At 40.6% G+C, this 27,202-nt stretch overlaps 1 protein-coding gene across 1 annotated transcript in view; it reads right to left on the bottom strand.

Annotated features, from left to right (window-relative positions):
• Positions 1-2,449: 2,449 nt before the first annotated feature.
• CPS1 (carbamoyl-phosphate synthase 1) overlaps positions 2,450-27,202 on the bottom strand; it is a 166,491-nt gene continuing 141,738 nt past the window's right edge. The window contains exons 34-38 of the mRNA XM_087706402.1: positions 23,463-23,561; positions 15,336-15,395; positions 13,224-13,336; positions 12,361-12,490; positions 2,450-2,890 (exon numbers count right to left, since the gene is read on the bottom strand). Coding sequence (XP_087562528.1) covers positions 2,792-2,890; positions 12,361-12,490; positions 13,224-13,336; positions 15,336-15,395; positions 23,463-23,561 — 501 coding nt within the window. The 3' untranslated portion in view covers positions 2,450-2,791. The remainder of the gene's footprint in view (positions 2,891-12,360; positions 12,491-13,223; positions 13,337-15,335; positions 15,396-23,462; positions 23,562-27,202) is intronic.

Here is a 27,202-nt window from a genome sequence, read left to right on the forward strand (position 1 = left end):
GGGACCGCCGCGAACCGCCTGAAACCCACCCCTGATGTATGCTTACAAGATCTCAGTGAAGCTGTTACTGGCAAGAAAATCCTCGTGAAAAAGTATTCAGAGATACAAATAGCTGGGAAAGGCTAAACGACTGAACAGCCACAAGGATTCTGTTTTCCTTTGTTTTGTGAGGTTGGCATAGGTTCAAAACTTCTGACTTGAATTGCTTTTAATTACAAAAGAGATTGTGGAGGAATTGCAATGCAACATAATGAGATAAATTGGGACCAGGCCTCAAATGTATAGAAGACAGTGAGCCAATTCAAGATGAAAAACAAACAAAGAAAAGCTGTATTATCTGCCATCAGCTGTTACCTAAAAGCTGGAATTCTCATCCTTTTATTTGAAAGAGTTCCTGTCACATTCATCATATTCAGTAGCAAGTGATTGTGATATTGCTGAGGTAAATCAAGTGGTAGAAGGCTGATTACTGGCTGTAAAAGAGAAGGCAGGAAATTCTTCAGAATGAGCCATGGTGGTAAGAAAATAGATTAAGAGTACATGACACTCAAATGATGGCTCTGAACTACACCTTATGGATTTTCTGAAAGTATCCCCGATTGCTGAAGGAATTGACAAGGTGAATCTTCAAGAAACGCAAATGAATATTTTCAGACCAGCAGGAAGAGTCACATGTTCTTTCTTTGACCAAAGGAGTCCCAGCAAACAGTGACTGGGATGGGGTGGGGGAGAGAAATGAATTTACCTTATTTGTAAAAATTGGAATCTGTGGTAACTTATGTGTTCTGACCCCGCTTTTCCTACACCAAAGCACGCCGAAACAAAAATACTTCAAGGATTTATTAACATACAGACTAGCCCTTGGCAGCAATCCAGCCTGCCAAGCTAGCCACGATAACTTCGTCAGCTCTAGTGAATACGTTGACTCCTGCGTTGAGTTTGTGGGCAATCATTCCTTTTATAGTCTTGAGAGGAGCCTAATTACCACCAGCTGAGTGCAATTATCTCCTGTAACTGCGTAACTGTTCTTTACGCCTATTAGCTCTCCATTGCCGGGCATCCAGGAACAACTCCCTTGTCTCCTCCCCACTGCTCCAATGCATGATGTCAGGAGCACACTCCCTTGTCTCCTCCCCACTGGTCCAAGGCTCAGGCGCCTCCTGGTGGCCAACCAGCCTCTCTGCGCCCGGCTTGGAGTCAGAACCCTGTCCAGGGTCCTCCAGAGCCGACTCAGAGGGCCCCTCGCTGTCAGAGTCTTGTGGCAGCTCCAACGGCTCCTGCTGGGCCACAACACTTATGCATTTTTGCATTTTATGCCAAGAAGCCAATGCAGTCATGGGCTGCATCAAGATCACAAGAAGTGATAATACCGTTTTATATCATGAAGTCACATTTGGAATACTGCATCCAGTTCTGGTCACCCTAATACAAAAAAAAATGTTGTGACTCTAGAAAATGTGCAGAGAACAACAACAAAGATGATAAATTGTCTGCAGACTAAATGGTGTAATGAACAGTTGAGGGAGCTAAATATGTCTAACCTAACAAAGAGAAAAGGGAGGGGGGGCAATGATAACTGTCTTCCAATACTTGAGGGAATATAACAGAGAAAAAGCGATTGGTATTCTCCAAAGCACCAAAAGGCAGGATAAGAAGTAATGGCTGGAAGATCATCAAAGAGAGATCCAACCTAAAGCTAAGGATAAATTTCCTGAGAGTGAAAACAATTGATGGAATAACTTGCCTGCTGGAGCTGTGTGTGTTCCATCCTTAGAGGCTTTCAAGAATAGATTGAACAACCATTTGACTGGGATGGAATCAGTTTTCTTGCCTTGAGCAGGGAGTTGGACTGAGATCCCTTCCAGCCCTATATTCTATGTTCTGTGCTTCTACCATCCTATTCTTTTATTTAAAAAAAAACCAGGCTACTGACTGTGCTATGACATATAAGTCTATTATATTATATTTTGTCATACATGGTGAGGAAGCAAGCGTAGACTATTGTTTAATATGTTGGATTGGAACCAAGGAGTCACAGAAGCTTTCTCAGTGTTTTGGACCTATCAAGCTCTTGCAACACAATTTACCTCAAAGGATTATTGCTCTGGGCATAAGAACCTGGGAAATCCCTCTGCAAGTTGCCTTGAATTCTTGAAGGATAGGCAAGATATAAATCTATTCAAATCCTCAAAACAAATCAGGCTATGTGTACAGTGTTTCTCAACCATAGCTGGCTGGGGGATTCTGGGAGTTGAAGTCCACAGGACTTAAAGTCACCAAGGTTGAGAAACACTGATTTAGAATATTAAATCAATTACAACAGCTACTGATTTTATTTTTTTCCACACGCTTAACCAATTTTCAAGATAATTTGGAATTAAGTCATCCCAACAGAGGAATAAAGTTGAAGAACAGAACCTTTTTATTTCTGAAATATGTTGGAGTAATCATGTTTTATTCTGAGTTGCCATATCCAAGTTGCAAAATTCCAAATTACCCACCCAGCAAAAATTAGAGGTGTTTTTTTTTTATTTCTTTGTTGTAAGGTCAACAGTCATTTCAATTCTTATCACCTGGATATGGTAACCTTAATCTACTGGTGGCTAAAAATGATGTTGATGGTCGCCGCCATATTGGCAGTACAAATCCAGTTTGGGAAAACTGGTAGCATAAAACTCCAAAGAAGATCAAATGTTTGGTGCAAAGATATTAATTGAAATTAGGATTTACAGAAGAAACAAAAATCTCATTCAGGGACGGGATTTCTTCATTGCTGGGAGATGGGTTTCTTCTATGCTGCAGTGCTGCTATTCAACCATCTATAGTGAAACAGGCTTTTACAGTCCAGTTTTCCGGAATACTGGAGAGCTTCAGTGAAGAGTTTTGCTACCTAAAACCATAAAACCCACAAAAGAGTACAAATGTTTAACAAAACAAATTAATGAGAATTAGGCAAATTCCATCTCAGTGTCACTTATAAATTATTTTCAGCAGATTTTTCAATTAAAAGAATCTATTGTATGGCTGATGCAAAAGATAATTATTTCTGTGTTCAATTTATACAATAATCATTGTGGCTGAGGACTGGGAGAGAGGGGGTGGTGAAAGGAGGAAGGACTGATTTGCTGCATTTATTACAACGAATTCATTTGAAAGGTTTAAATACAGTCTCCTTTGAGCTTAGCTGAATGCTTAATGATTTCTATATAGTTCTTCCAGGCACCGTATGGAAGTGATTTCCCATTAACTGTTTTCCGAGATGGTTATGCTCCCCCATCTATTCCTTCTCTAGCCTGCTCTCCTGGTACATACCCTGATTCTACTTAAGTTCTAAGCTCAGACACAGTGGGCCAGAGATGCCACCTGCTAATAGCAATAGCAGTTAGACTTATATACCGCTTCATAAGGCTTTCAGCCCTCTCTAAGCGATTTACAGAGTCAGCATATCGCCCCCAACAACAATCCGGGTCCTCATTTCACCCACCTCGGAAGGATGGAAGGCTGAGTCAACCCTGAGCCTTGGATGGATAGATAATAGATAAGATAGATATAGAAGATAGATAGATAGAAGATAGATAGATGATAGATGATAGATGATAGATGATAGATGATAGATGATAGATGATAGATGATAGATGATAGATGATAGATAGATAGATAGATAGATAGATAGCAATAGCATAGCAATAGCAATAGCAGTTAGACTTATATACCGCTTCATAGGGCTTTCAGCCCTCTCTAAGCGGTTTACAGAGTCAGCATATCTCCCCCAACAACAATCCGGATCCTCATTTTACCCACCTCGGAAGGATGGGAGGCTGAGTCAACCTTTGAGCCGGTGAGATTTGAACAGCCGAACTGCAGAACTGCAGTCAGCTGAAGTGGCCTGCAGTACTGCACCCTAACCACTGCGCCACCTCGGCTAAGAACTGAGAGACTGACTTTGGGATAAATCAAGCAAACAAAAGATCCAGTCTCCCCCCACCCCCTCACAAAGGTTCACATTGAACACAAAATGGGAAACACATATATAATATAATAAAATATATGAGATAAAGCAATTATTGAGAATTTGCTATATACTGTATCAATTCTATCTGAATGTCAGCCTTGATAGATAGTCTAGACATGAAACTCGCCCAGATGAACTAATTCTACATTATTTTGAGGTTACATCAATAGAATCCTGAAATTCTGAAAATATATTTCTCCCCCTGTTGCCTTTATAGCTCAAGAAACTAGGGAGGGTCCTTTCTGAGCTGTTTCCCATGCCTGTATTCCAGAGGTGGGTTCCTACCAGTTCGCACCTATTCGGTAGAACCAAATCTACCAAACCGGTTAGAAGAGGTTCCACCAGTGGACCCGGAAAGCAGGCCACACCTACAGAAGAGGTTCCAAACATTTTTGAAACCCACCACTGGTCCTTCTATATGGTTATTCTACACTATCATGCTCCAAAACTCAGTGCCTCTGTGAAATGTAAGGATGACTACTGCGTTTGTGGTGCAATCAGAACATTGCGTGTGTTGAAGTTGTTTTAACGCAAACCAAAGATGCCTTTTAAAAAACAAGTTTACATCCTATTCTTATGCATGCCAGGGCTGTGTGAGAGGTAATTTAAGGTGGTTCTGACAAGTGTCGTCGGCATCTTCATATCCGGTCACATGGGCGGCAAGCCACTCCCATCCGGTCACATGGGCAGCAAGCCACTCCCACAAAGGAGGCCACACCCACAGAGTAGGTTTGAACAATTTTTGAAACCCACCACTGCTGTATTCCTTTTGTGGGCTAATCTGTCTCTTATCCAACCATTGCCTTGGCTCTGCCGCTTTCCTTCTCTCCTAAGTTCATTCCGGCTTACCATTACATCAGGGGTGGGTTGCTGCCGGTTAGCTTTGTGCACACTTTGTGCACACATGTGCAGTTGACTATATTTTTTTCTGTGCATGCGCAGAACATAAGAAAATTACTAAAAAAAAAACACTTGGGAAACGGTGTTTGGGGGTGTAGTTGGTCTGGGCCACTGCCGGTTCTGTGACCCAGGCCAAAATACCACTACCAGTTCACCCGAACCGGTGCAAACTGGTAGCAACCCACCTCTGCATTACATTAAACTATGGATCATGTTTCTATATATGTCAATATTGTGTAACCTGAAATTCCAGAATGTAGCTTGTGATCAAAAGCAAAAAGGGGATAGTAATTCTGAAGAGTAATTATGTTTACTGTTGTGCTGTCGTGATGTGCATAGATTTTTCCCCCCTATTACTGTGATAAGAGGTGAGAGCCCATGTGCTGCAAGGGTGGCGCAGTGGTTAGAGTGCTGTACTGCAGCCACTTCAGCTGACTGTTATCTGCAGTTTGGCTGTTCAAATCTCACCGGCTCAAGGTTGACTCAGCCTTCCATCCTTCCGAGGTGGCTGAAATGAGGACCCAGACTGTGGGGGTGATATGCTGACTCTGTAAACCGCTTAGAGAGGGATGAAAGCCCTATGAAGCGGTATATAAGTCTAACTGCTATTGCTATTAAAATACTGGATTAGGTCCAGGGAAATCCTGATCTAATTCTGCTTTCAGCCATGAAAGCTCAGTGGAACAGTCATTCTCTTTCACAGAATTATTGTGGAGAGAAACGGAATGACATGGAGCTATGTATATCTCCATGAACTGCTGGAGAAAAGGGGCTATAAGTCTAAATAAATAAGTAAATGTTGCAAAAGTCAATTTAAATCTTCTGCCCAAACCTGGTCCTCAAAAAAAAAAGTATTCAAAGTTTGCCTGTGATTTCATTCATAAAGAAAAGTGTTCGTAGTTGGTTGTTTTTCTTTCCCTTTTCCTCTATAATTTCCTTCTACATTTCAAATAAGCATATAAATTACATTTTTGTTTGTGGCCTTTGTTTTCTCTGTCTCAAGTTAAACTATGAGATGGATAAGAAACGAAATGTTTTTCAAGGGAAGAAGAAATATGGAAAGATATAAGTGGCATTGTGAAAACTACTTTGTTTTCTGTTTTCATTTTCCTATCACATGCCCTTAATTTCTTCGGTTTCTTTTTACTAATTTTCCTTTCCTGAATTTTGCACGCTGTTGCTTACCCAGAAACAGTGTGGTGTAACAGGTATATGGGTATGTATACATGTATGTATGTTTTTATTCGTGTATGTGGAATTCCCAACCCCTTTGCCCCTTCCTTACACAAAAAAGAAACATATTAGGTCTTTGCTACCTGATTGTGTCCTAGTTCAAAGCCTGTAAAGAGATTTTCAATATCAACTGAGTTCAGCAGATGCGCATAAGATTAATTTAGCCAATGAACAGTGGGACTCAAATAATCTTTCTTTTTGCAATACAGATGAACTGAATAATCTCTTTTACCTATTTTTGCCCTTGCCATATCACACCTATCCTCCGCGAGCTGCACTGGCTGCCCATTGGTCTCCGAGCACGATTCAAGGTGCTGGTTGTCACCTTTAAAGCCCTACATGGCCTAGGACCCGGGTATCTGCGAGACCGTCTTCTGCCACATACCTCCCTCAGACCAATAAGATCGCACAGGATGGGCCTTCTCCGGGTGCCATCAGCGGGAGAATGCCAACTGGCGACGCCTAGGAGTAGGGCCTTCTCTGTTGCTGCTCCGGCCCTGTGGAATGAGCTGCCCCCTGAGATCCGGGCCCTACCCACTCTCGTGGCCTTTCGCAAAGCCATTAAAACCTGGCTTTTCCAGCAGGCTTGGGGCTGTTGACCCCTTGATTGAGGTCCAACCCCCTCCTGATTGGGTGTTTGTTGTGTTTCCCTTTTTAACCTTGTTGTGTCCAATTGTTTTTAATAATTCTTTTTAATCTTTTTTCATTTCTGTAAGCCGCCCGGAGTCCTTCGGGATTGGGCGGCATAGAAATTTAATAAATGAAATGAAATGAAATGAATAGTCTATTTCCCCATTGGAGAAATGCTTATTCCTGCAGTCTCCGTGCCTATCATGTTAGTCACGAAAAGGATAAGGGACCACTAGATGGCAGTTCAGAATTAGTTTTCTTTTATCTTTATGGTGCCATCTAGCAGTTTTATAGATCTTTGCAGCCATGGTTTCAGAGTGATCTTTTCTGCCCATTCAGCAAGTTTTCATCATTCTGGCAGGTCTCCTGGAGTAAAATTGAAGAGAGTCATATTTTCTCCTTCTTTTGCGCAGAAAACAAGGAGACATGTAAAACCATCAGGCCATTTGGTGAGTTAATTCTTCTTTTCTCCTTTTGTATTGAGAAGGTTTGTATTATTCTAGCATAAGTGGTGTGGTTCTAGTTACTAGAGTCTAAAATGTGTACAGTATTTTGTTTTTAATCCATATTGATCCATCTGCCATCATTGCAGCCTATAATCAAAACTGAAAGTACTGCAATGCATTAAAAGCCTGGTTGCACATCATGTTAACTTCCTAATTTTTAATAGGATCTATAATAGGAATTATGGCTGGGTAATAAGGCAGCTTCATCTCATCAAAACATTCAGTTTCATTTGCAAATAATGTGCACAGCTAGCAATTTACTTCCTTTCTTCTTTGTGGGGAGTGGAGGACATTTTTCTAGTGCTTTGTTTAAGCAAAACACAGATTGCATTATTTATTATTATTATGTAGTTAATCTTTGGTGAGATTCACAGCCTTTGGGGCTGGTGGGTAGCCTAATCAAGGACTTAGGAATTGTTAAGATAATGTCGGATATAAGCTGTTCCAAGTAGGGTGGTTTTTTTGTAGAATCAGAATGTTCAAGACTGATAAATTTAAATTTTCCAAATAGCGAGGTAGCCCTTTGGGTATTGCTCCAAGGGCTCCAATTATAATTGGGACAACACACGATTTCTTTTTCCACAGTCTCTCAAATTCAATTTGTAAGTCCCGATACTTTGTGATTTTTTTCTTGCTGCTTATCTTCAATCCGTGCATCTCCAGGTATTGCAATGTCAATGAACCATACTTTTTTCTTTTCAACTATTGTTATGTCAGGTGTGTTGTGGGTCAAGTGCCTGTCAGTCTAGATTCTGAAGTCCCACAAGATCTTGACTTTCTCATTCTCTAAAACCTTCTCAACCTGATAGTTCCAGTGGTTTTTGCTGTACTCAAATCCAAACTTTTGGCACAATTTCCAGTGAATGATCTTAGCAATGCGGTCATGGTGTTGTAGGTAGTCAGTTTGTGAAATTTTGCTGCACCCATTGATCAAGTGGTCGACTGTCTCCTCTTTCTCATTACAGAAGCGACATTTGCTGTTGGTGGTAACATGTTGAATTTTTGCCTTCATGTAGTTTGTGCCTAAGGCTTGTTCTTGAGCTGCCAAAATAAAGCCTTCTGTTTCTTTTTTCAGTGCTCCTGATCTTAATCAGTTCCAAGTTAGCTTTTGGTCTGCTTTGCCTTCAATACTTTTCAAGTATTGGCTATGCATAGCTTTGTTTTTCCAATTTTCAGCTCACTTCTCAATTACTTCTTTCTTATATTCAGCTTTTGACTTAGTTGTCTTTAAAAGGCCTCCTTTATTTACTTCCTTAATCATTGGTTCTTCACTTTCCTGGATGTAATCATTCAAGCTGTGTTTTTCTTCTTCCGCAGTCTGTTTTACTTGTAGGAGTCCGCCGACCACCCTCTGCTCTTGGTAGATATAATCGTTCAACATCACTTTTAGGGTGCAAAGCATGATTCATTGTCATAAGCTTCCTTGTTTTTCTGTCCAAATTGTCCAACTCCATCTGGGTCCAGTCAATTATTCCTGCAGAGTATTGAATCACTGGTATAGCCCAGGTATTTATGGCTTTTATGATGTTTCCTCTACTCAATTTGGACTTTAATAGCTTGCAAATTTGTTGAATGTACTTAGCTGAAGATAATTCCTTGACTTTACTATTCATTAAGTCAGAGGCCTCTAAAATCCCCAAGTTCTTGTAGCCTTCTTCTGGTTTTACTGCCTTTTTCATTTCTCCATTCTCAAGTTCTATTCCATCATCTTCTATGACCTTGCCTGCTTTGATTGCCATTGTTGCACATTTGTCAATTCCAAACTGCATATTAATGTCTTGGCTAAATTCTTTTGTGCTTTCAATTAATAAATGCAGTTCAGCTTTTCTTTTACCAAACAGCTTCAAATCATCCATGTACACCAAGTGCGAAATTTTCAGTCCTTTCTTTGCAAGTTCGTATCCTTAGTTCATCTTCTTCAAAATGATTGTCAGTGGTAGCATTGAGAGTATAAAAAGTAGGGGTGAAAGGGAATCGCCCTGGAAAATGCCTCGTTTAATTTCAACTTTACCCAGTACTTCTTCATTAGCTATAAGCTTCGTTTTCCAGAGGGTCATTGAAGTTTCCATGAATTTCAGGCATTTCTTGATCCAGCTATGGGGAACTGAATCAAATGCTTTCTTATAGTCTATCCAAGCCATGAACAGGTTGGTTCGTCTTTTCTTTGAGTTCTTTAGGATTAGTTTGTCAATCAGCAATTGGTCCTTTGTTCCTCTTGAATTTTTGCAGCATCCTTTCTGTTCTACAGGAAGCAAGTTATTTTTTTCCAAGTATCCATAAATTTGGTTTGCAATGATACCAGTAAGGAGCTTGTATGTTGTTGACAAACAGGTGATTGGCCTATAGTTTCCAGGATCCTTTCCTTTTTCTTTATCTTTTTGGATCAAAAATGTCCTTCCAGTTGTCATCCATTCATCATTTTCAGGTGTTTTTAAGATCTGGTTCATTTGGGCTGCCAATCTTTTGTGCACACTTGTAAGTGCCTTTAACCAGAAGCCATGTAACTCATCTGATCCAGGTGCACTCCAGTTCTTCACTTTTCTTGACTGTCTTTGCACCATTTCTTTTGTTATTTTCACATCTTCCATTTTATGCACTTTAATAGAATCCTCAATCTGTTTGATCCATTTTGCATTTCTGTTGTGCTTCTTGTTGTTTTCCCACAAATTCTTTCAGAATTTCAGAGCTTTCTCTTTATCAGGCTTTTCATTTGCTGTTACTCCATCTCCACTTTCTAAGCTCTTATAAAACTGATGCTGATTTGCTCTGAACTGTGAGTTTTCCTTGAATTGAGTTACTCGGTTTTCATATCTTTTAATCTTTTCAGCAATGGCAACAACAATTGTTGTTGTTATTGTTGTTGTTGTTATACAATTGTATCACAGCGGCCAGTTGTTTCACCGGATTTGGCATTGATTACTAGTTGGGCCCCACCCAGAGGCCTAGGACGTCGTAACGTATTTTCGTAATATGCGTGCAGATCCAAGCAGTGCGGCTTTTTGCATTTGACTGATGGTGATTTTGTCAATTTTTAACTGTTTTAAATGTAATTCCAGTGCTTTTGGAATAGCACCCAGTGTGCCAATTACCACTGGAATTACCACTGCTGGTTTGTGCCATAGTCGTTGAATTTCGATTTTTAAGTCCTGGTATTTCGCGATTTTTTCATGTTCTTTCTCGTTGACCCTGCTATCACCTGGTATTGCGATGTCTATGATTGTGACCTTATTTTTCTCAACCAGTGTGATGTCTGGTGTATTATGCGCCAGTATTTTCTCTGTTTGTATACGGAAATCCCACAAGATCTTAACCATCTGATTTTCAGTGACTTTTTCAGGCTTATGTTCCCACCAGTTTGTTTTAATATTATAATTATATTATTATTGTTGTTGTTGTTGTTGTTGTTATTTACTTTATTCATTAAACATGAAACTCAGCCAACTGAACATTCAAAAATGCATTACAAATACCAGTAACTGGTGCTAACGGTTGATACGGTTTGCTGCCAGTGTCCTAGGTATCAACCAAGTACCTTCTTAAAATATAAGATTATTATTGTTGTTGTTGTTGTTATTTGCATGCTCCTTTTGGTTAGCTGAAAAAGGAGCACAAGCTGATAGGATTCAAGAAAAGGGGAGTGGGCGAGAAGGATTGGCAGTCCATTTCAAATTGCTTGGGGAGATTTGAGTGCAAAAAGTGTGGTATGCGGAAGTGCCCATGTTGTCCTTTCCTTTTCTAAGACACGATAGCAAAAGCGAACCAGGCAAGAGGCAGAGAGGGGAGAGGGGGGAATGTTCTACTTCTTTCTTTTTCTGTCTGAAATGCTGATGAGCTGTGCACTGCCTAGAGCAGTGTTTCCCAACCTTGGTGACTTTAAGTCCTGTGGACTTCAACTCCCAGAATCCCCCAGCCAGCATAGCTGGCTGGGGAATTCTGGGAGTTGAAGTCCACAGGACTTAAAGTCACCAAGGTTGGGAAACACTGGCCTAGAGGACAAACACTGAGGGGACAGAGAGGTAAAGTGCTCTCACAGACAACAGGAACCTAGGAATGAAGAAAGGGGAAGAGAGCAATAACTTTGCTCCCCTGCTGCTCTTGTCTGCCTTCACATACATTCTCTTGTCCTAATTATATCAGCAATTCTGTTAAATGGGCTGCTGTCATTAGGTCTGTATTGCAGCTAAGGAATAAGGCTTGGGGAACAGAAGGTTTTGCCTAAGGCTATCCAGCAGAGACATGCAGCAGAAATCTCTGGATCAGATTTCAATCTCTTTGCCGTGTATTAGCTCTTATGGATAGGAGTTTTCGGAAAATCAGCAGTCTGCTCTCTATTAAATAAAAATGGTTTTAAAGTTAATGGTGACAAGGTCTAGACTGGACTACTGCAACGTGCTCTACATGGGGCAGCCCTTGAAGAGCATTCGGCGACTTCAGCTTGTCCAGAATGCAGCCGCGCGAGCGATCGTGGGTGCGCCTCGGTTCACCCACGTAACACCTCCGCGTGCTGCACTGGCTGCCTATCGGTCTCCGGATATGCTTCAAGGCGCTAGTCGTCACTTATAAAGCCCTTCATGGTATTGGACCTGGGTACTTGAGAGACCGCCTGCTGCCAATCACCTCCTCTAGACCGATTAGATCCCACAGATTAGGCCTCCTCCGAATTCCATCCGCCGGCCAGTGTCGACTGGCGACTACTCGGAGGAGGGCCTTCTCTGTGGCTGCTCCGACCCTCTGGAACGAGCTCCCCGTGGAGATTCGAACCCTCACCACCCTCCAGGCCTTCCGCAAAGCCCTTAAAACCTGGCTGTTCCGACAGGCCTGGGGCTAAAGAGCTGTTGCCCCCGTCTCGAATTGGTATGATTGTTGTGTGTTTTTAAATTATGCATTGTTATGTTTTGTTTTATTTTTTTGTCTGTACCCCCCTTCCCTGATTTGAAATGTGAGCCACCCTGAGTCCCCTCCGGGGGAAAAGGGCGGCATATAAATAAAATCCAAAAAAAAAAAGGAGGAGGAGGAAGAGGGGAAAGGGGATTACTCAATAGGATGCAATAACAGATTCAATGGGACTATGAGAAATACCTGTAAATTAGTAATGAGAGAGATTCCACCATCAACAGCTGCCCTACGGATCAGGTAATTGTCCTGCACAAACTTGGTGTTGTTGTTGGGAAGGTTAATTACCAAGTCTATGCTCCCATCCTTTATGAGCCTGAAAGGAAACATATATGAGATTAAGAACTCAAATAAAGCTATCTCCAGTAAATCAAATGCATTTTTTAGAATTCCATCAATACAGATCTTTGTACTCAGCTGGTAATTTTTTTCAACTCTAAAGCTAGATCCAAAGGCATTAAAGCACCTTGAAACTGACTGCTTATAGTCCAACTCAAGATGTTCTAATTTAAAAGCAAACAGTGTGAGACATAAGCACAGCAGTGAAGTAGAGACGTGTCAAACTTATTAAGCCATATTCAGCTCCATAAGAACTGTGCCTTATCTGTAACCATTACAGACACAACAGCATCTTAATTTAAACTAATCTGGGATGATAGATCCATCAGAACGGCCAGGAAGTGGAAAAGTTGTGGCTTCTGGAGAGTTTATTGGATTCAGAGTTCCATGCTCTGGAGAATCTGGAATCCACTTAAGTTTACTAAGGAAGATAATAATTGGTAATATTTCAGAATGCTCAATGGTTACTATTTGATACTAAGTAGGTGTGGGCAGATCAGATAATGCAAGCCCATTTATGTTGACCCCATTTCTCTGATGAAGAATTCGGGGGGAAAAAGTCAAAAGTTTACAAGTCATTTTCTCTCACTGCTGGTTCTAATGTCCTCCGGGATTGGGCGGCCTAGAAATTTAACAAATAAAATAAATACAAATAAAATAATGAAAGTTTTGCCCAACTGTGAATATTTCCAGTTTGTTGGATCTCTTACTGTTTGACTGGAGGAAGTGTGGATTCCGAGTTCTCCTTCGAAGGCCAGGCAACTGGAGAAGCAGGTATCCCATTACTATTGAGCCATGATGAAGTTGCTGGTGTAGCATAAAGCTGCAGAAAGAGATTTATGTACATACATGCATGAGTGTCTATATGCTGTGTAATGATAAGGGGAGGGGAAGGTTTCATTTAATTATCAGTGGTAGTGTAGGAGATTGAGCAACTGAAAATCAATGACAAGCTTCCTGTTGAGTTTTAATGACAACTGCCTGAGTGGGTGTGAATCAGTTGCTGCCTTTTTAAAAAGAGATATTGTAATATGGTTTGGGTTGTCATAGACCCCGCCCATTTAACATAATTTATATCTCCCCCAGATAGAAACTGGATGACAAGGTTTGGGAATAATAATAAACCAGAAAAAATCCAAAGTACTAAGGTTCAGCAATGATTAAGAATTCCTTTTTTACCGAATTAGTAACAAAGTATTGCTTTATTACTTCTACTATTGGAAGTCTGACATTTGGATATTACAAAAAGATGCTACCATAGAATTGGCATCATTGAATTAGAACAGCGGCCCCCAACCTTTTGGGCACCAAGGACCAGTTCTGTGAAGAGAGGTTTTTCCTCAGAGCAGAGGAGGTGTATGCTGCCTGCATCCTGTGAATGGGGCTTTGCTTGTTTACATGGCCCAGTTTCTGACGTGCTGAGGGCTGGTGCCAGTCCACAGACTTTTGGAAGATTGCTGTTCTCCTACTTGGAAATGTTTATACAGAAAGATGAATCTTCTCCTGTCCAAAGGACCTGAAACTTTTAAAACTACCTATTGACTCCTTGCTACATATGAAATAGACAGTTCTACATATTATGTGTACTTTGGCTATTCATGTGGTTTGGTACTAATGTAAAGCGATGTAAAAAGCAATAGCAATAGCAGTAGACTTATATACCGCTTCATAGGCCTTTCAGGCCTCTCTAAGCGGTTTACAGAGAGTCAGCATATTGCCCCCAACAACAATCCGGGTCCTCATTTTACCCACCTCGGAAAGATGGAAGGCTGAGTCAACCCTGAGCCGGTGAGATTTGAACCGCTGAACTGCTGATCTAGCAGTAGCCTGCAGTGCTGCATTTAACCACTGCGCCACCTTGGCTCTTAAAAAAAGCCAGATACCCCACAAAAGGTGTTCAGCAATAAATTCAGGTCAAGGATTGACAATGGGGAGAGAAACCTTTATGCCATGATATAGTTTTTATTCCCAGGTGGACATCAGTTTAACTCAGAGATGACCAGAAAGCTCATGTTATTCCATTTATAGGGTAAAAGGAATACAATCTAAAGATGAGAAATAGATAGCGTAGTGTCCCTTATGCCTATGGAACCAAGATCTATATGCCAACAAGTGGACTTTGAAGAGCCAAATCAGGATTTTGTGTTTTACAAAACAGTTTGCAAGTAACTTTGTCACGTGTCGTTTCAGCCTTTGCCAGCTGGCAGTATAATAGCTGATACAACAGACTCTTATTTAAAGGTGAAAAGGAAGTATTGATTGGGGTCAGAAAAGGACTTAGCCACTGGGCACTTCAATGTTCACAGCGTTCTATTGTTGCTTTCAAAAATAAATGGCAGAAGGACTAATTTTGCAGTCTAGGCTATATAGTTTTTCTTGCGCTTAATAATGATGAAATCATGATAAATACATATTACAAGACCTGAAGTTCCACAAAATTGATGTTTCCTATGATTTCCCACACAGAACAGTTTTTTTCTACTTGCAGTTTGCATGCTTCTAAACACATCTGCTGTAGAAGAAACATGTTTGGCCCATGTGTTATGCGCTCTGAGTGGGGAGATTTGGATATCACCACAATCAGGAAGGCCTAGTTAAACCAGATGTTTGAAGCTGTTCACAGAATAAACCCAAAATTTGTTCATTCTCACTTGCCCGTGGACCTTACTGTTACCCAAAATTTCCAGATTCCATTGTGTATTTCGCCTAGACTCATTGAAATTTACATCAAGAGAGGAGGGAGAAGAGCAAAATCATTCTGGGTAATCCTTTAGCTAAGAAGCATTGCCTTTCCCGAATTTTCATACAAAAAAATAACCTACCTTGAAAGCTTGACTATTCAGCTGCTCTGCTTCATAAAGAAATTCTGGACGGAAGGAATGCTGAAAGAAAAACAAGAATCAGCTAAGCAGAACGTTTTTGTTCCACAATGTTTGCGGTGAGGATCATTCACAATATACAGGAAATCTCTGCTTTTACCACAGTGGGTACAGTGAAGCTCTGTGTTAATCTTTGACATCTGCCTTTTCTTAAAAGTCAATGTCACAGAAAGACATACAATACATGAGCTTTATTGTAGTGGCAAGTTATTTTAGATTAATAAGGTAGAAAAGTACTGTCTGCAATTGAAGTCCATGTCTCACCACAATATGCTGCGTCCCCCAGAGTCTTAATATAATACTATGCCTTTCAGAGCCTTATAACTAGGGAGTCTGGGTTACTAGACAACAGAACATTTCTTGGTCACTTTTCTCAGGAAAGTTCATAATTCTTTATCTGGTCCATTGACCCCTGGAACTTGAGGAAAAGAAGAAGAGGAGAGAAAAACCGGGCAGAAGGGAAAGAACGGAGACTACATTATGTGAAAGCTCAAATTTAATTTTAAATATTTAGTAGAAACTGACAAAAGTATAGGATTTTTTTATTTTTTAGGATTTTATTTATGATTTATAGGCCACCCTTTTCCCTGAGGAGACTCAGGGCGGCTTACAATACATGGGAAGGGGGGGTGCAAAACAAAAACATAAGACAGTGCATAAATAAAAATAAAACAATAAAACGCAACTTTCATTCAACATTCAGGTGGGGCGAATTAGAATCTTATCCCCAGGCCTGACGGGATAGCCAGATCCTAAGGGCTGTGCGGAAGGTCTGGACGGTGGTGAGGGTGCGAATCTCCACGGGGAGGTCGTTCCAAAGGGTCGGAGCTGCTACTGAGAAGGCTCTCCTCCGCGTAGTCGCCAGTCGGCATTGACTGGCGGATGGAACTCGGAGGAGACCTAATCTGTGCGATCTAATCGGTCGAAGGGAGGTAATCGGCAGGAGGCGGTCTCTCAAGTACTCAGATCCACTACCATGGAGAGATTTATGGATGGTAAGTAGCACCTTGAAGCGCACCCGGAGGTCAACAGGTAGCCAGCGCAGCTCGCGGAGGATAGGTGTTATGTGGGCGAACCGCGGTGCGCCCACAATCACTCGCGCGGCCGCATTCTGGACTAGCTGAAGTCGCCGGATGCTCTTCAAGGGCAGCCCCATGTAGAGCACATTGCAGTATTCCAGCCTAGAGATCACAAGGGCTCGAGTGACTGTTGTAAGGGCCTCCCGGTTCAGGTAGGGTCGCAACTGGCTCACCAGGCGAACCTGGGCAAATGCCCCCCCTGGTCACAGCCGACAAATGATGGTCGAAAGTCAGCTGTGGGTCCAGGAGGACTCCCAAGTTGCGAACCCTATCTGAGGGGTGTAAAATAGGTCTCTCTCCTTTATAGCAACATCTAGAACTTTTCAAAAGTTAGAGCCTAAAGTGGCTAAAAATGAACTATGCTTTATCCTGGAAGTGCCAAATAAAGCAAGCAGTGTAACAGGAATATGCAGGTTAGTTTAGTTTAGTTTAGTTTTATTGGTCTTGTATGCTGCCCACTCCTGAAGGACTCCGGGCGGCTTACAATAGACAAAGGAAGGGGATAAATAGACAAATAGACAAACAACAATTTAAAATACACAACATTCCTAGTTCCCGCGGAACTGGCTATTCCAACAGCCCCCCAGCCTGCCTGAACAGCCAGATCTTCATGGCTTTGCGGAAGGCCGGTTTGTTTAGTAACCAAAACAAATACTGTTTCTGCTAGGAGGACAGCCTAGACCAGTGGTTCCCAAACTTGGCAACTTTAAGACTTGTGGACTTCAACTCCCAGAATTCTCCAGCCAGCAGAGGCTGGCTGGAGAATTCTGGGAGTTGAAGTCCACAAGTCTTAAAGTTGCCAAGTTTGGGAACCACTGGCCTAGACAGCCACATTTTAGCATAGAAATGTTCATAACCATGTACCCTTGTGATGTTTTATCCCATGGTCTCTCTACATCATGCCCTACTTTATGTACCTATTAACTCCAATTTCCCCCAAGAGGCCACTTCTGTTAACTATTGTTATTTGCACTGGTGAAGGGAACAGAAGTAAACTGGTGTTGAAAAATGGCTGGTGAAAAAATGAGAATGCAGTAGTGCAAATATAAAGGGTTAGAGCTGGGAGGCGCCTAGGACCTCCTCTGTAATAATGATGGCTATCAGTTTAACTAGAAATACAAAGTTGTCGTTTATTATTGTTGTTGTCATCCTCAACATCCAGATTATTTTTTATTAAGTGAATTAATTCTGTTGTTTAGCAAGGCCTTTCTACTATTGTTCAGATCTTCATTCTGATCAAAGGCAGATGATTTTCAAATTAAAAGCATTTCACTGCTGCCTGAGTTTTAACAAGAAGTCAGGATTTCTGGATTTGCTTTTCTTGGTACAGGTTTACACTGAGAAACCCTAACAAATATAGCAAGGAATTTGTGAAGGAAAATGAGGCAATTGTAGTTTGAAGGGTCATTTCTTGAGAAGACATTTCTGTTCTCTAAATGAAGAGGAAAAGATAGATAGATAGATAGATAGATAGATAGATAGATGGATGGATGGATGGATGGATGGATGGATGGATGGATGGATGGATGGATGGATGGATGGATGGATGGATGGATGGATGGATAGATAAATAGATAGATAGATGAGAGAGAGAGAAAGAGAGAGAGAGAGATTACAGCAGTCATCAAAGCTGTCCTAGATGTCAAGACTGATTGAAAGTATCTGAAGTAGAAATCACTCACTTCTAAAAAGTGAGTTGCACTAACTTGATTTAGAACTGCAAGCTACTGGGGTTCTATTTTAAAATGAACATTCTCATTTCCTTCAACTTCCTTTTCATACACTGTATAATTATCCTATGAATAGAGGCTCCTCAGCTGATTCTGGTTTTTATGGAACTATGCCAGTTCAGTTAGTACTAAAAGCAATATAAGCTTTTCCTACTGCATTTGTTAAGACAACTTTAGCTGTAAGTTGAATGTGAAATCAAGCAAATTTGAATGAATATATATATATATATATATATATATATATATATATATATATATATATATATATATATATATATATATATATATATATATATATATATATATATATATATATATATATATATATATATATATATACACATTCAGAATAATATCACTCAGAATAAATCTGCACAGATTAATCAACAAACTCATCTTTGTGCACTTCCAATTATATTCTGTCCTGAAATCATTTAGATTTTTTTCTCAAGGATTGAAGACTCTAGTTAATTGAGTGTTTCATGGCTGCATCTCCTTCAGCCTCATATTTCTTTTTCTAAAATCAGCTGCAAAGGCTGGAGCTTATAGCAGAGGCCTGTTCATTGATGGGAAGGAACCTAACCTAACCCTTTCGTCCCGCACCACAAATTCAGTCTCTTTAGAAGTTAGAGATGTCTTTTTAAAATAACTTATTTGGAACCTCATCCCTGTGCCTCTTCTCAATATGCCTCACACTTTAGTGTGTTTTTTTAAAAAAATCTGATGCATGCATTATAATAGCAATAGCAGTTAAGACTTATATACCGCTTCATAGGGCTTTCAGCCCTCTCTAAGCGGTTTACAGAGTCAGCATATCGGCCCCAACAACAATCTGGGTCCTCATTTTACCCACCTCGGAAGGATGGAAGGCTGAGTCAACCTTGAGCCAGTGAGATTTGAACTGCTGAACTGCAGATAACAGTCAGCTGAAGTAGCCTGCAGTGCTGCATTTAACCATGCGCCACCTCGGCTCCTAAACCTGTTCAGAGCATGTCCCCATATTGTACTATACCCAGAAGCAGATTTAATTCCTGCAGCAATATATCATACTTAGTTTGCCTAACAAAGGATATAACTGACAACAACTGTCCATACATTCAACCACATACTGTCTGGCATTGGGAAGAAGATTTTACTATATAATCTTAAAAGTCCCTTCCAGTATTTACCGTACATTTTCTCTGTGTGAAGTGAGTCAGGAACAGATCCTAATTCGTCAAGGTTTAAAGATAAAACATTTCCTGCATGTTGTAAACATGTAACATTTTACCACAGGGATACTACTGCTGCGTGTCTTCAATAAACCTTACTGAATAGTCTACTTAAGAAAGATAATAAAACAGCTAGTCAACTTGCATGTTTTTCTTAAATGTCAGGTTTTCGTCATCTTTCTTTATCTAAACCAGCGTTCTCCAAAGTAGTCAATATGGACCCCCAAGGATCAATGGGATTATCCAAGGGTTGTAAACATTGTTATTTGTAGTATTGTTAGTTAAAATAACATTTACTAAATTATTTTCCTATAGTAAATGTTTGGAGGGTCAATGAACAATCTGAAACTTCATAAAGGAGTTTATGCGCTGAAAAGTTTTGGGGAACCCTGATCTAAACTCAAGGACATAAAGGTGGCATAATGATTAGAATGGAGTATTGCAGGCAAATTCTGCCCACAGCCTGGAGTTCGATCCTGATGGGGCTGATGGGGTTACTTACCCTTCCATCCTTCCAAGGTCAGTAAAATGAGGGCCCAGATTGTTGGGACCAATATGCTGACATTATAAAATGCCCAGAGAATGCTATCCTATCTCCCATGTAGCAATAGCAATAGCAGTTAGACTTATATACCGCTTCATAGGGCTTTCAGCCCTCTCTAAGCGGTTTACAGAGTCAGCATATTGCCCCCAACAGTCTGGGTCCTCATTTCACCCACTTCGGAAGGATGGAAGACTGAGTCAACCTTGAGCCGCTGAGATTTGAACAGCCGAACTGCAGAACTGGAGTCAGCTGAAGTAGCCTGCAGTGCTGCATTTAACCACTGCGCCACCTTGGCTCTATGTACTATTATGGCACTTCATATTCAATGCAGTAAAACAAAATCTGCCTCCATTTCTGCTCCCTGCAAATCTTGGGCTAACCTTGTTTTTGTGTAAAGTATACAAGGGGACCTCCCTGACCTGCCCTATGTTCCTAATTATTTTGCTTTTAGATATATCCAAAAATATTTGAAATATTCCTCGACATAAGAGAGTCAAGTGGAAAGGATATTCCATTGCCCACTGCAATGAAAGTAAGCACAGGAATGGCTAATAGTATAGCAATAGCAGTAGCAATAGCAGTTAGACTTATATACCGCTTCATAGGGCTTTCAGCCCTCTCTAAGTGGTTTACAGAGTCAGCATATCACCCCCACAGTCAGGGTCCTCATTTCACCCACCTCGGAAGGATGGAAGGCTGAGCCAACCTTGAGCCGGTGAGATTAGAACCGCTGAACTGCAGATAACAGTCAGCTGAAGTGGCCTGCAGTACTACACCCTAACCACTGTGCCACCTCGGTTCTAGCAATAGCAGTTAGACTTATATACCGCTTCATAGGGCTTTCAGCCCTCTCTAAGCGGTTTACAGAGTCAGCATATCACCCCCACAGTCAGGGTCCTCATTTCACCCACCTCGGAAGGATGGAAGGCTGAGCCAACCTTGAGCCGGTGAGATTTGAACCGCTCAACTGCAGATAGCAGGCAGCTGAAGTGGCCTGCAGTACTGCACTCTAACCACTGCGCCACCTCGGCTCTATTACAAAACCAATCTCCCCACCTACAGCTATCATTCCTGCTTCAGTCATGTTACTTATCAGCCATAAAAGTCATTGTTGTTGTTGTTATTATTATCCCCATTTATGTATTTATTTAAATTTATTAACTGCCTAATTCTAATGGATTCTGCTCAGTCCATTTGCAGGCTGTTAAACTTAAGCAATCGGGATTCTTTGGTTCATTTCATATTCATTATTAGCAGAATTCTACCTAACAAGTTATACCATCTACCTAAGTTATGCATTAGTTTTACTGACCTATCCATTTTTATTCTCAAATCTGCTTGAGCGTCTGCTTTTTTAAGGGGAAAAAAATCCAATTTCATCTGCCTTAAAATTGGATTGACTTTTATTTTCCTGAGGCGTCTGGAGCACAAGCAGTTAAATGAAGAAAAACTAAAAAGAAAGCAAGTTAATAATGTAGTTGATTTCACACCCTGACACTTATTTCTACTTCCCATGACCTCAGGACATTTCTAGACAGCGCTATACTTTCATCATGCAGAGTGGATGCAATGCTCATTCATCATCACTAGGGGATGAGCCAAAAGGGCAAGCAATTTGACTGGGCATCCTCTATCAACAGGTCAAGCATGGCACCTTCATAATGACTGATAGGCCACGATTATTTGGGCAGTAGCATCTGCTCTGTGGAGCATACTGGAATATATGGCAGAACTCAACAGCTGGAGCAACGGAGCTTATAGTGAGAAGAATTGCTCCCAGCCCATTTGTAAAATATTGAATGACCCCAAAGGGAACAGCAGGGACCAACGTAATGAACTATTTTGCTTGAGAGAAATATCGGATCGTATCAAGGTTGGGTGACAATATAATTCATTTAAAGGATGAATTAATTGCCAAGCAAACTTCCTGAGCTCATTCTCTCAGAGTTGGAAATGACTTTTAGACCTGTTTAAAGTTATAAGGCATGCACAGGCATTTTTATTAGTGATTGGCTAGTTGAACCCAGTTTTCTTTTATCCCCCCAGTCACCTGTTTCTCAGAGAAGTAAATAAATGGAAAGGATTTACCTATTGTTCTAGAACTTATAGACGTATTTGAGAAGGTATTTGGCCCTATTGTTTGCTATTTTTGCTCTTCTCTCAGCTCAGTTTCCTGTTGCTAAAAGTTGGGGACCTAATTCTCATATCCTTTCTTGCTGTCTACAATAATCATTCAAGATTGGGAAGTCAGTATTATTTTTAATTATTTTCTTATTGACTTTATGCGGAGTATAAACTTATTACGAGCACAGCAGGAGCACTGCAAAAGGCCATCAATTGTTTTTATGAGACCCCTAGCATTTTCCAATCTCAGATCCAGTGACTGATCATTTGGGAAACAGACACAGAGGCCTTGAGGAGATTTATTAATGCATCACCCTCCTTCTGTATCTTCTGCAGCTTGTAATTACCCCGAGGCAGTGAAGAAGCATTGCAGGAAGAGAGGGATGGGCTGACTTGTAAAGGGGGGGGGGGTAGGGGGAGGGACACTGAGGATTACTTTTATTTTGCAGAGTGAGTATTCTCAAATTTCATTGAAATATGTGGATATGTCAAAATAGTCTTAGATAAGATGACATGATGTGTGGGAATATTCAGAAGAGCTATTGCTCTTAATAACACAAATTGTTGGCATCCGCTATGTAACACCAGAACTATTTAGTATGGTAAAATAAAGAGGATTTGGATTTGTCTGGATAGATAAAACTTCCATTTGAATGAATAATTACAGCTGCACAATGTAGGGGGAAACCTATTAACTCCTATTGTATGAAATAATTGAAATATTCGTTAATAAGTCTACTACATCTTCCCTTTGCTGCAGCAAATACATGATTTTTCACAGAGATTAAGGTCCCCTCCCCCTCTCCATTCCAAGTTAACAAGGATATTATAAGCATAAACTCTATTCTCTGAACTGTGGGCCCTTACAACAGTGGTTCCCAAACTTGGCAACTTTAAGACTTGTGGACTTCAACTCTCAGAATTCTCCAGCCAGCAGAGCTGGCTGGAGAATTCTGGGAGTTGAAGTCCACAAGTCTTAAAGTTGTCAAGTTTGGGAACCACTGCCTTATAACATTCTAAGGGTCAACTCTGAACTGTGGGCCCTCTGAACCTGAGCACTTAGAGCATTCAAGGAAGTTCTTCTAAGTGTTCCATATTTTAAGCAGACTGCCCTAAATCAGTCCCTTCACCATCCATAGATTGGTACATAGCATTTGAATTGCATGCTTCTCAGAATTTGATGAAAATAGTTCTTTGCTCAAAAGCGTTACACGGTCAATATGAAAATGACAGCCAGGAATATTTCGTGGCAAAGCATCTTTTGAAAAGTGTTTTTGCATCAATTAAAAATATTGATGATGCAACAAGACACAGCACCAAGAAGAACCAGGAATAAATTGACCTCTCTCTTTTACAATGATATGTCTTTGCTCTACACTCACCTGGATTCCAAGCAGAATTCCCTTCCGCGGCAACTTAAATCCTGCAGAGAGCATTGCTTTTAGGAAGGCTGAGTGAACATTTTCTCCAAAGCCAGCCACCTGGGCATTGGAGGGAAAACAGAAAAAAAGAAGATAGTTTGATCAAGGACATTGAAACAATCACATGTTTAAAGGGATCATTTTTTCCTCTTTTCTCCTCTTTGTAGTTCTTGAACCAGCCAGGAAATAGCAGATCGGCAGAGATGAATCTGATATTTTAATTAAGCATTAATGAAGGAATAAGGGATATGCTACTTTGAAACAGCACACCATGGAGCAACTTAAATGGACCCATCTATGAATGATGTAGATGCCAAGCACAGCTTCTGGTTCATAAGCACGAATACATTCCACAGAACATTGATACTACTTAATGCTTAAATAACAGTGAGGGTTATAAATGCTTCTCTGGGCCCATAAATGAATGATATTGCCTGCCATAAGAATGCAGAATTGCTTCGGGACTATAGACATTTCTTGGTTATTTGAGAAGCTGTTTCAGCTCAACACAACACACAAAAAGTATAGATAGAAAGCAAAGGAATGAGATGCATTTTGCATGTAGCTCAGTATGTTGGATTTAAAGGATTAGTGGCTGGGAATTTAAACAACGATCCAACTCTCAGAAAATAAAAGATGTAATACAGACAAGTAATAAAAAAAAAATAGCAAGGGGCTTCGAGGGGAGGAGCTGCCGCCGTCGGGAGCTCAATAAAGCTCCTGCCAGGACTCTGGTTCGTATATCTTATAAGATCTATAGATATCTCCCCTTTCTGGCAGAAAGGGGCAGGGAGAAGGTCAGTCGTTAGGATCTCTTTGTAATTCATAGCTTTTCTTTTTGCTGTGAATGGAGAAGAGGTTCAACATTAGCTGAGCCTTTACTCCGGCCAGTTTTCCGCGCTGCCTTTTTTGCAGCCTAGGCAGATTGCCTCCCCCCCCAGGACAAAGCTAAGCTATTTAAAAGCCAATCCGGGCGGGGACCATTCCCGAGGAACTTCTTCTATTACTATTTAAAATACCAGCTTCAATTTCGCAAAAGGCTCCCTTTCTTTTTTAGCTGCGTCACAAGATGGCGATCTCGTAGCTTTTGTGTTTGATCTGACGCAGCTAGTTGACCCTACCCTCCTGAAGGCTTCTCCGTACTAATTGCTAAAAGATTAACTGAGGGGAGCACAGACTTTGATTTTTGGCTCGCTTGATTGCTTGTCTTTTATTTTTATTCTGGAATGGCTCCCAAACCTAAACAGAAGCGCTTCCTTAATAATATATCTCCAAAAACTGCTATGAAGCCGCTACCCTTGTCTCCTACACCCTCCACGGGAGATTTGCTAACACAAGAATTCCTTCTCAAAACGCTTAATGATTTCAGACAGGAGATTAATCAACTGATTTCGGATTTATCTGATCAATTTGATGCTAAAATTGCTCAGGCAAAGCAGGATATGATCGGAGTAATGACAGTCATGACAGATTATATTGCTGAAACGGAGGACAAATTGGAACTTTTGGAAGAAACTAACCTTAATCTGATATCAAAAATTCAAACGTTAGAACAGGAAATTGAATCTGCCCAAAAAGAACTTGTCATAATAAATTATAACAAGACTTCCTTTGCTATACGGGTTAGAGGACTGCGTGAAAACCAACAGGAGAATTTGAAACAGACATTCTTTGAGGCTTTCAGTCGCTTGGTGGGAAGTCCGGGACTTAACTTTGATTGGCAGATTCAAAGAATTTACCGCCAGAATTCCTGGGTAGCAAAACAGCGACAGCTTCCGAGGGACATAATAATATACTTCACTACAAGGGAATCTAGAAATGAGATAATACAGAGGCTCTACGGAAAGAGGTTGAGAATTGATGGGGACGACTTGATTGTTTTTAAGGAGATACCATTTCAAATGTTAAGAACAAGAAGACAGTATGCTTTCTTAACCGAAGAACTCAGAAACTCTCAGATTTCATACAGATGGGAAGTCCCAGCTGGTATTACAGTTACATTTGGTAACCAAAAACACCGCATTAACTCCGTCTGTGAAGCCCGAAAATTTTACTACGAGACCCTGAAGGCGGGACTTCCTGATTCATCCGGATCTGGGGAGAGACAGGGAGAAGGAGAAGACAAACAGCGAGACACGTGGCTACAAGGCGGAGCGTGTTGCTTTTCTCTTCCGGAAGGGCAGAAGACTAAAGAATAAAGACTAAGCGATGTTTTTAAAGCTTTATGATTTCCGTCTGGGATAAAATGGAAAAGTGGCATATCGATGATGAGACATGGAGACTGAAAGAAGCGTTGCTGATTGTGGACATATATTGTACAGAAGTTTTGTCTGAACTCTAACTCAAATTGTGCATGAACTATTTTCTTAGGCGAGGAGAGCGGAAATTGTGATCTTTTTGAGTTGCGGTTTGGGACAAACGGAGTTGGGAGGTGCGTGGGAGAGGGAAGGGCAGCGAAAGTTTAATTAGATTACCTGGGGCTAGAACGCAAGCTGATGTTTGTTTGAGTTGCTATATTAATATAAGGTTAAGAAAGTTTGGTCGGAGAATCTTCAGGAAAGTGGAGTAAATATGGGAGGAGCAATGAATGTGGATAAAATATATATGTGGATATGGATAAAGGCAGGGTGGAAGGTAAAAAATTTATATGTGGAGGTGGGTAAGGATAGAAAGGGAGGTGTTGGAAATGAAAAATGAAAGAAGTATTTGAGTTTAATGGTGTTATAGAAAGGTTTGGATACTTGGATAAAAAAGAGATAAATTAAAGGTTTGAATAGATAGACAAAGCAAGGAGATTTTTAGTTGGGGAATTCTAATTGATCAACTTACCTGGCTCTAATACAGTTTGAAACCCTGCAAGTAGCAAAATAATCGAAATTTGGAATGAGTCACATTGTTTAAGATTTATAGATAATGGGAAGCTGTGTTAAAGTAGTGGGTTTATGACCCTTTTTGTTTCTTTCTTCTTTTTGTGTGTGAGTGTGGGTGTTTTTTTGTTTTTTTTTTATTTCTCATTTTCTACTATTTTTCCTTTTTCTTTTTGGCTTTACTTTTATCTTATTTTTTTTAATTTTAAAGTTAGCTGGCCTTATTATACTCAAATGCTTGTTAAAGAATTATGCCGGGCATGGGACCTGCGAAGCCGTAAGGGGGTTAGGGAGGGGGGATTATAGGGGGGAGGGGGGAGGGTGGAATTACAGTTTCAATCCTTAGAACAATAAGAATTCACTTGTGTACTTCCGTTTTTCTTTTTTTTTTCTTTTTTTCTTTTTCTACTTTTATTGTAAAAAACAAATTGAATTGTATGGATACACCAAAGTGAGGAGAAGAGGGAAAGAGAAGGGAGAAGTAAAGAGGGAGTGAGAGGGAATGTAAGGAGGGTAAATGGAGGGAGGGGGAGATGTCTGAGGGGGAAGGGAAGTAGAAGAGGGGAATGCTGGAGGGGTGAAAGGAAAGTTGGAGGGGGAGAAGAGAGGGTGTATGGGGGAATGAAGTGTTATGTGGGGTTTTTTTTCTTTTCCTTTTTTCTTTTTTTTATGCACAGTATATAAGTGATTGTATAAAATGAAAATGAAAATGAAATAAAAATATTCAGATACAAAAAAAATAGCAAGGTTAGTGGCCAGTGTCAGCTTCTGAGCATTTTGATAAATTGATTGCTAAATTAGTCCAACCAATGATATTTAAGTTCCTTTCCAAGT

This window comes from Thamnophis sirtalis, unplaced genomic scaffold (assembly GCF_051295495.1).
Source record: "Thamnophis sirtalis isolate CommonGarterSnake01/CBP01778 unplaced genomic scaffold, rThaSir2_p1.2 scaffold_1, whole genome shotgun sequence".
Classification (NCBI taxonomy): domain Eukaryota; kingdom Metazoa; phylum Chordata; class Lepidosauria; order Squamata; family Natricidae; genus Thamnophis; species Thamnophis sirtalis.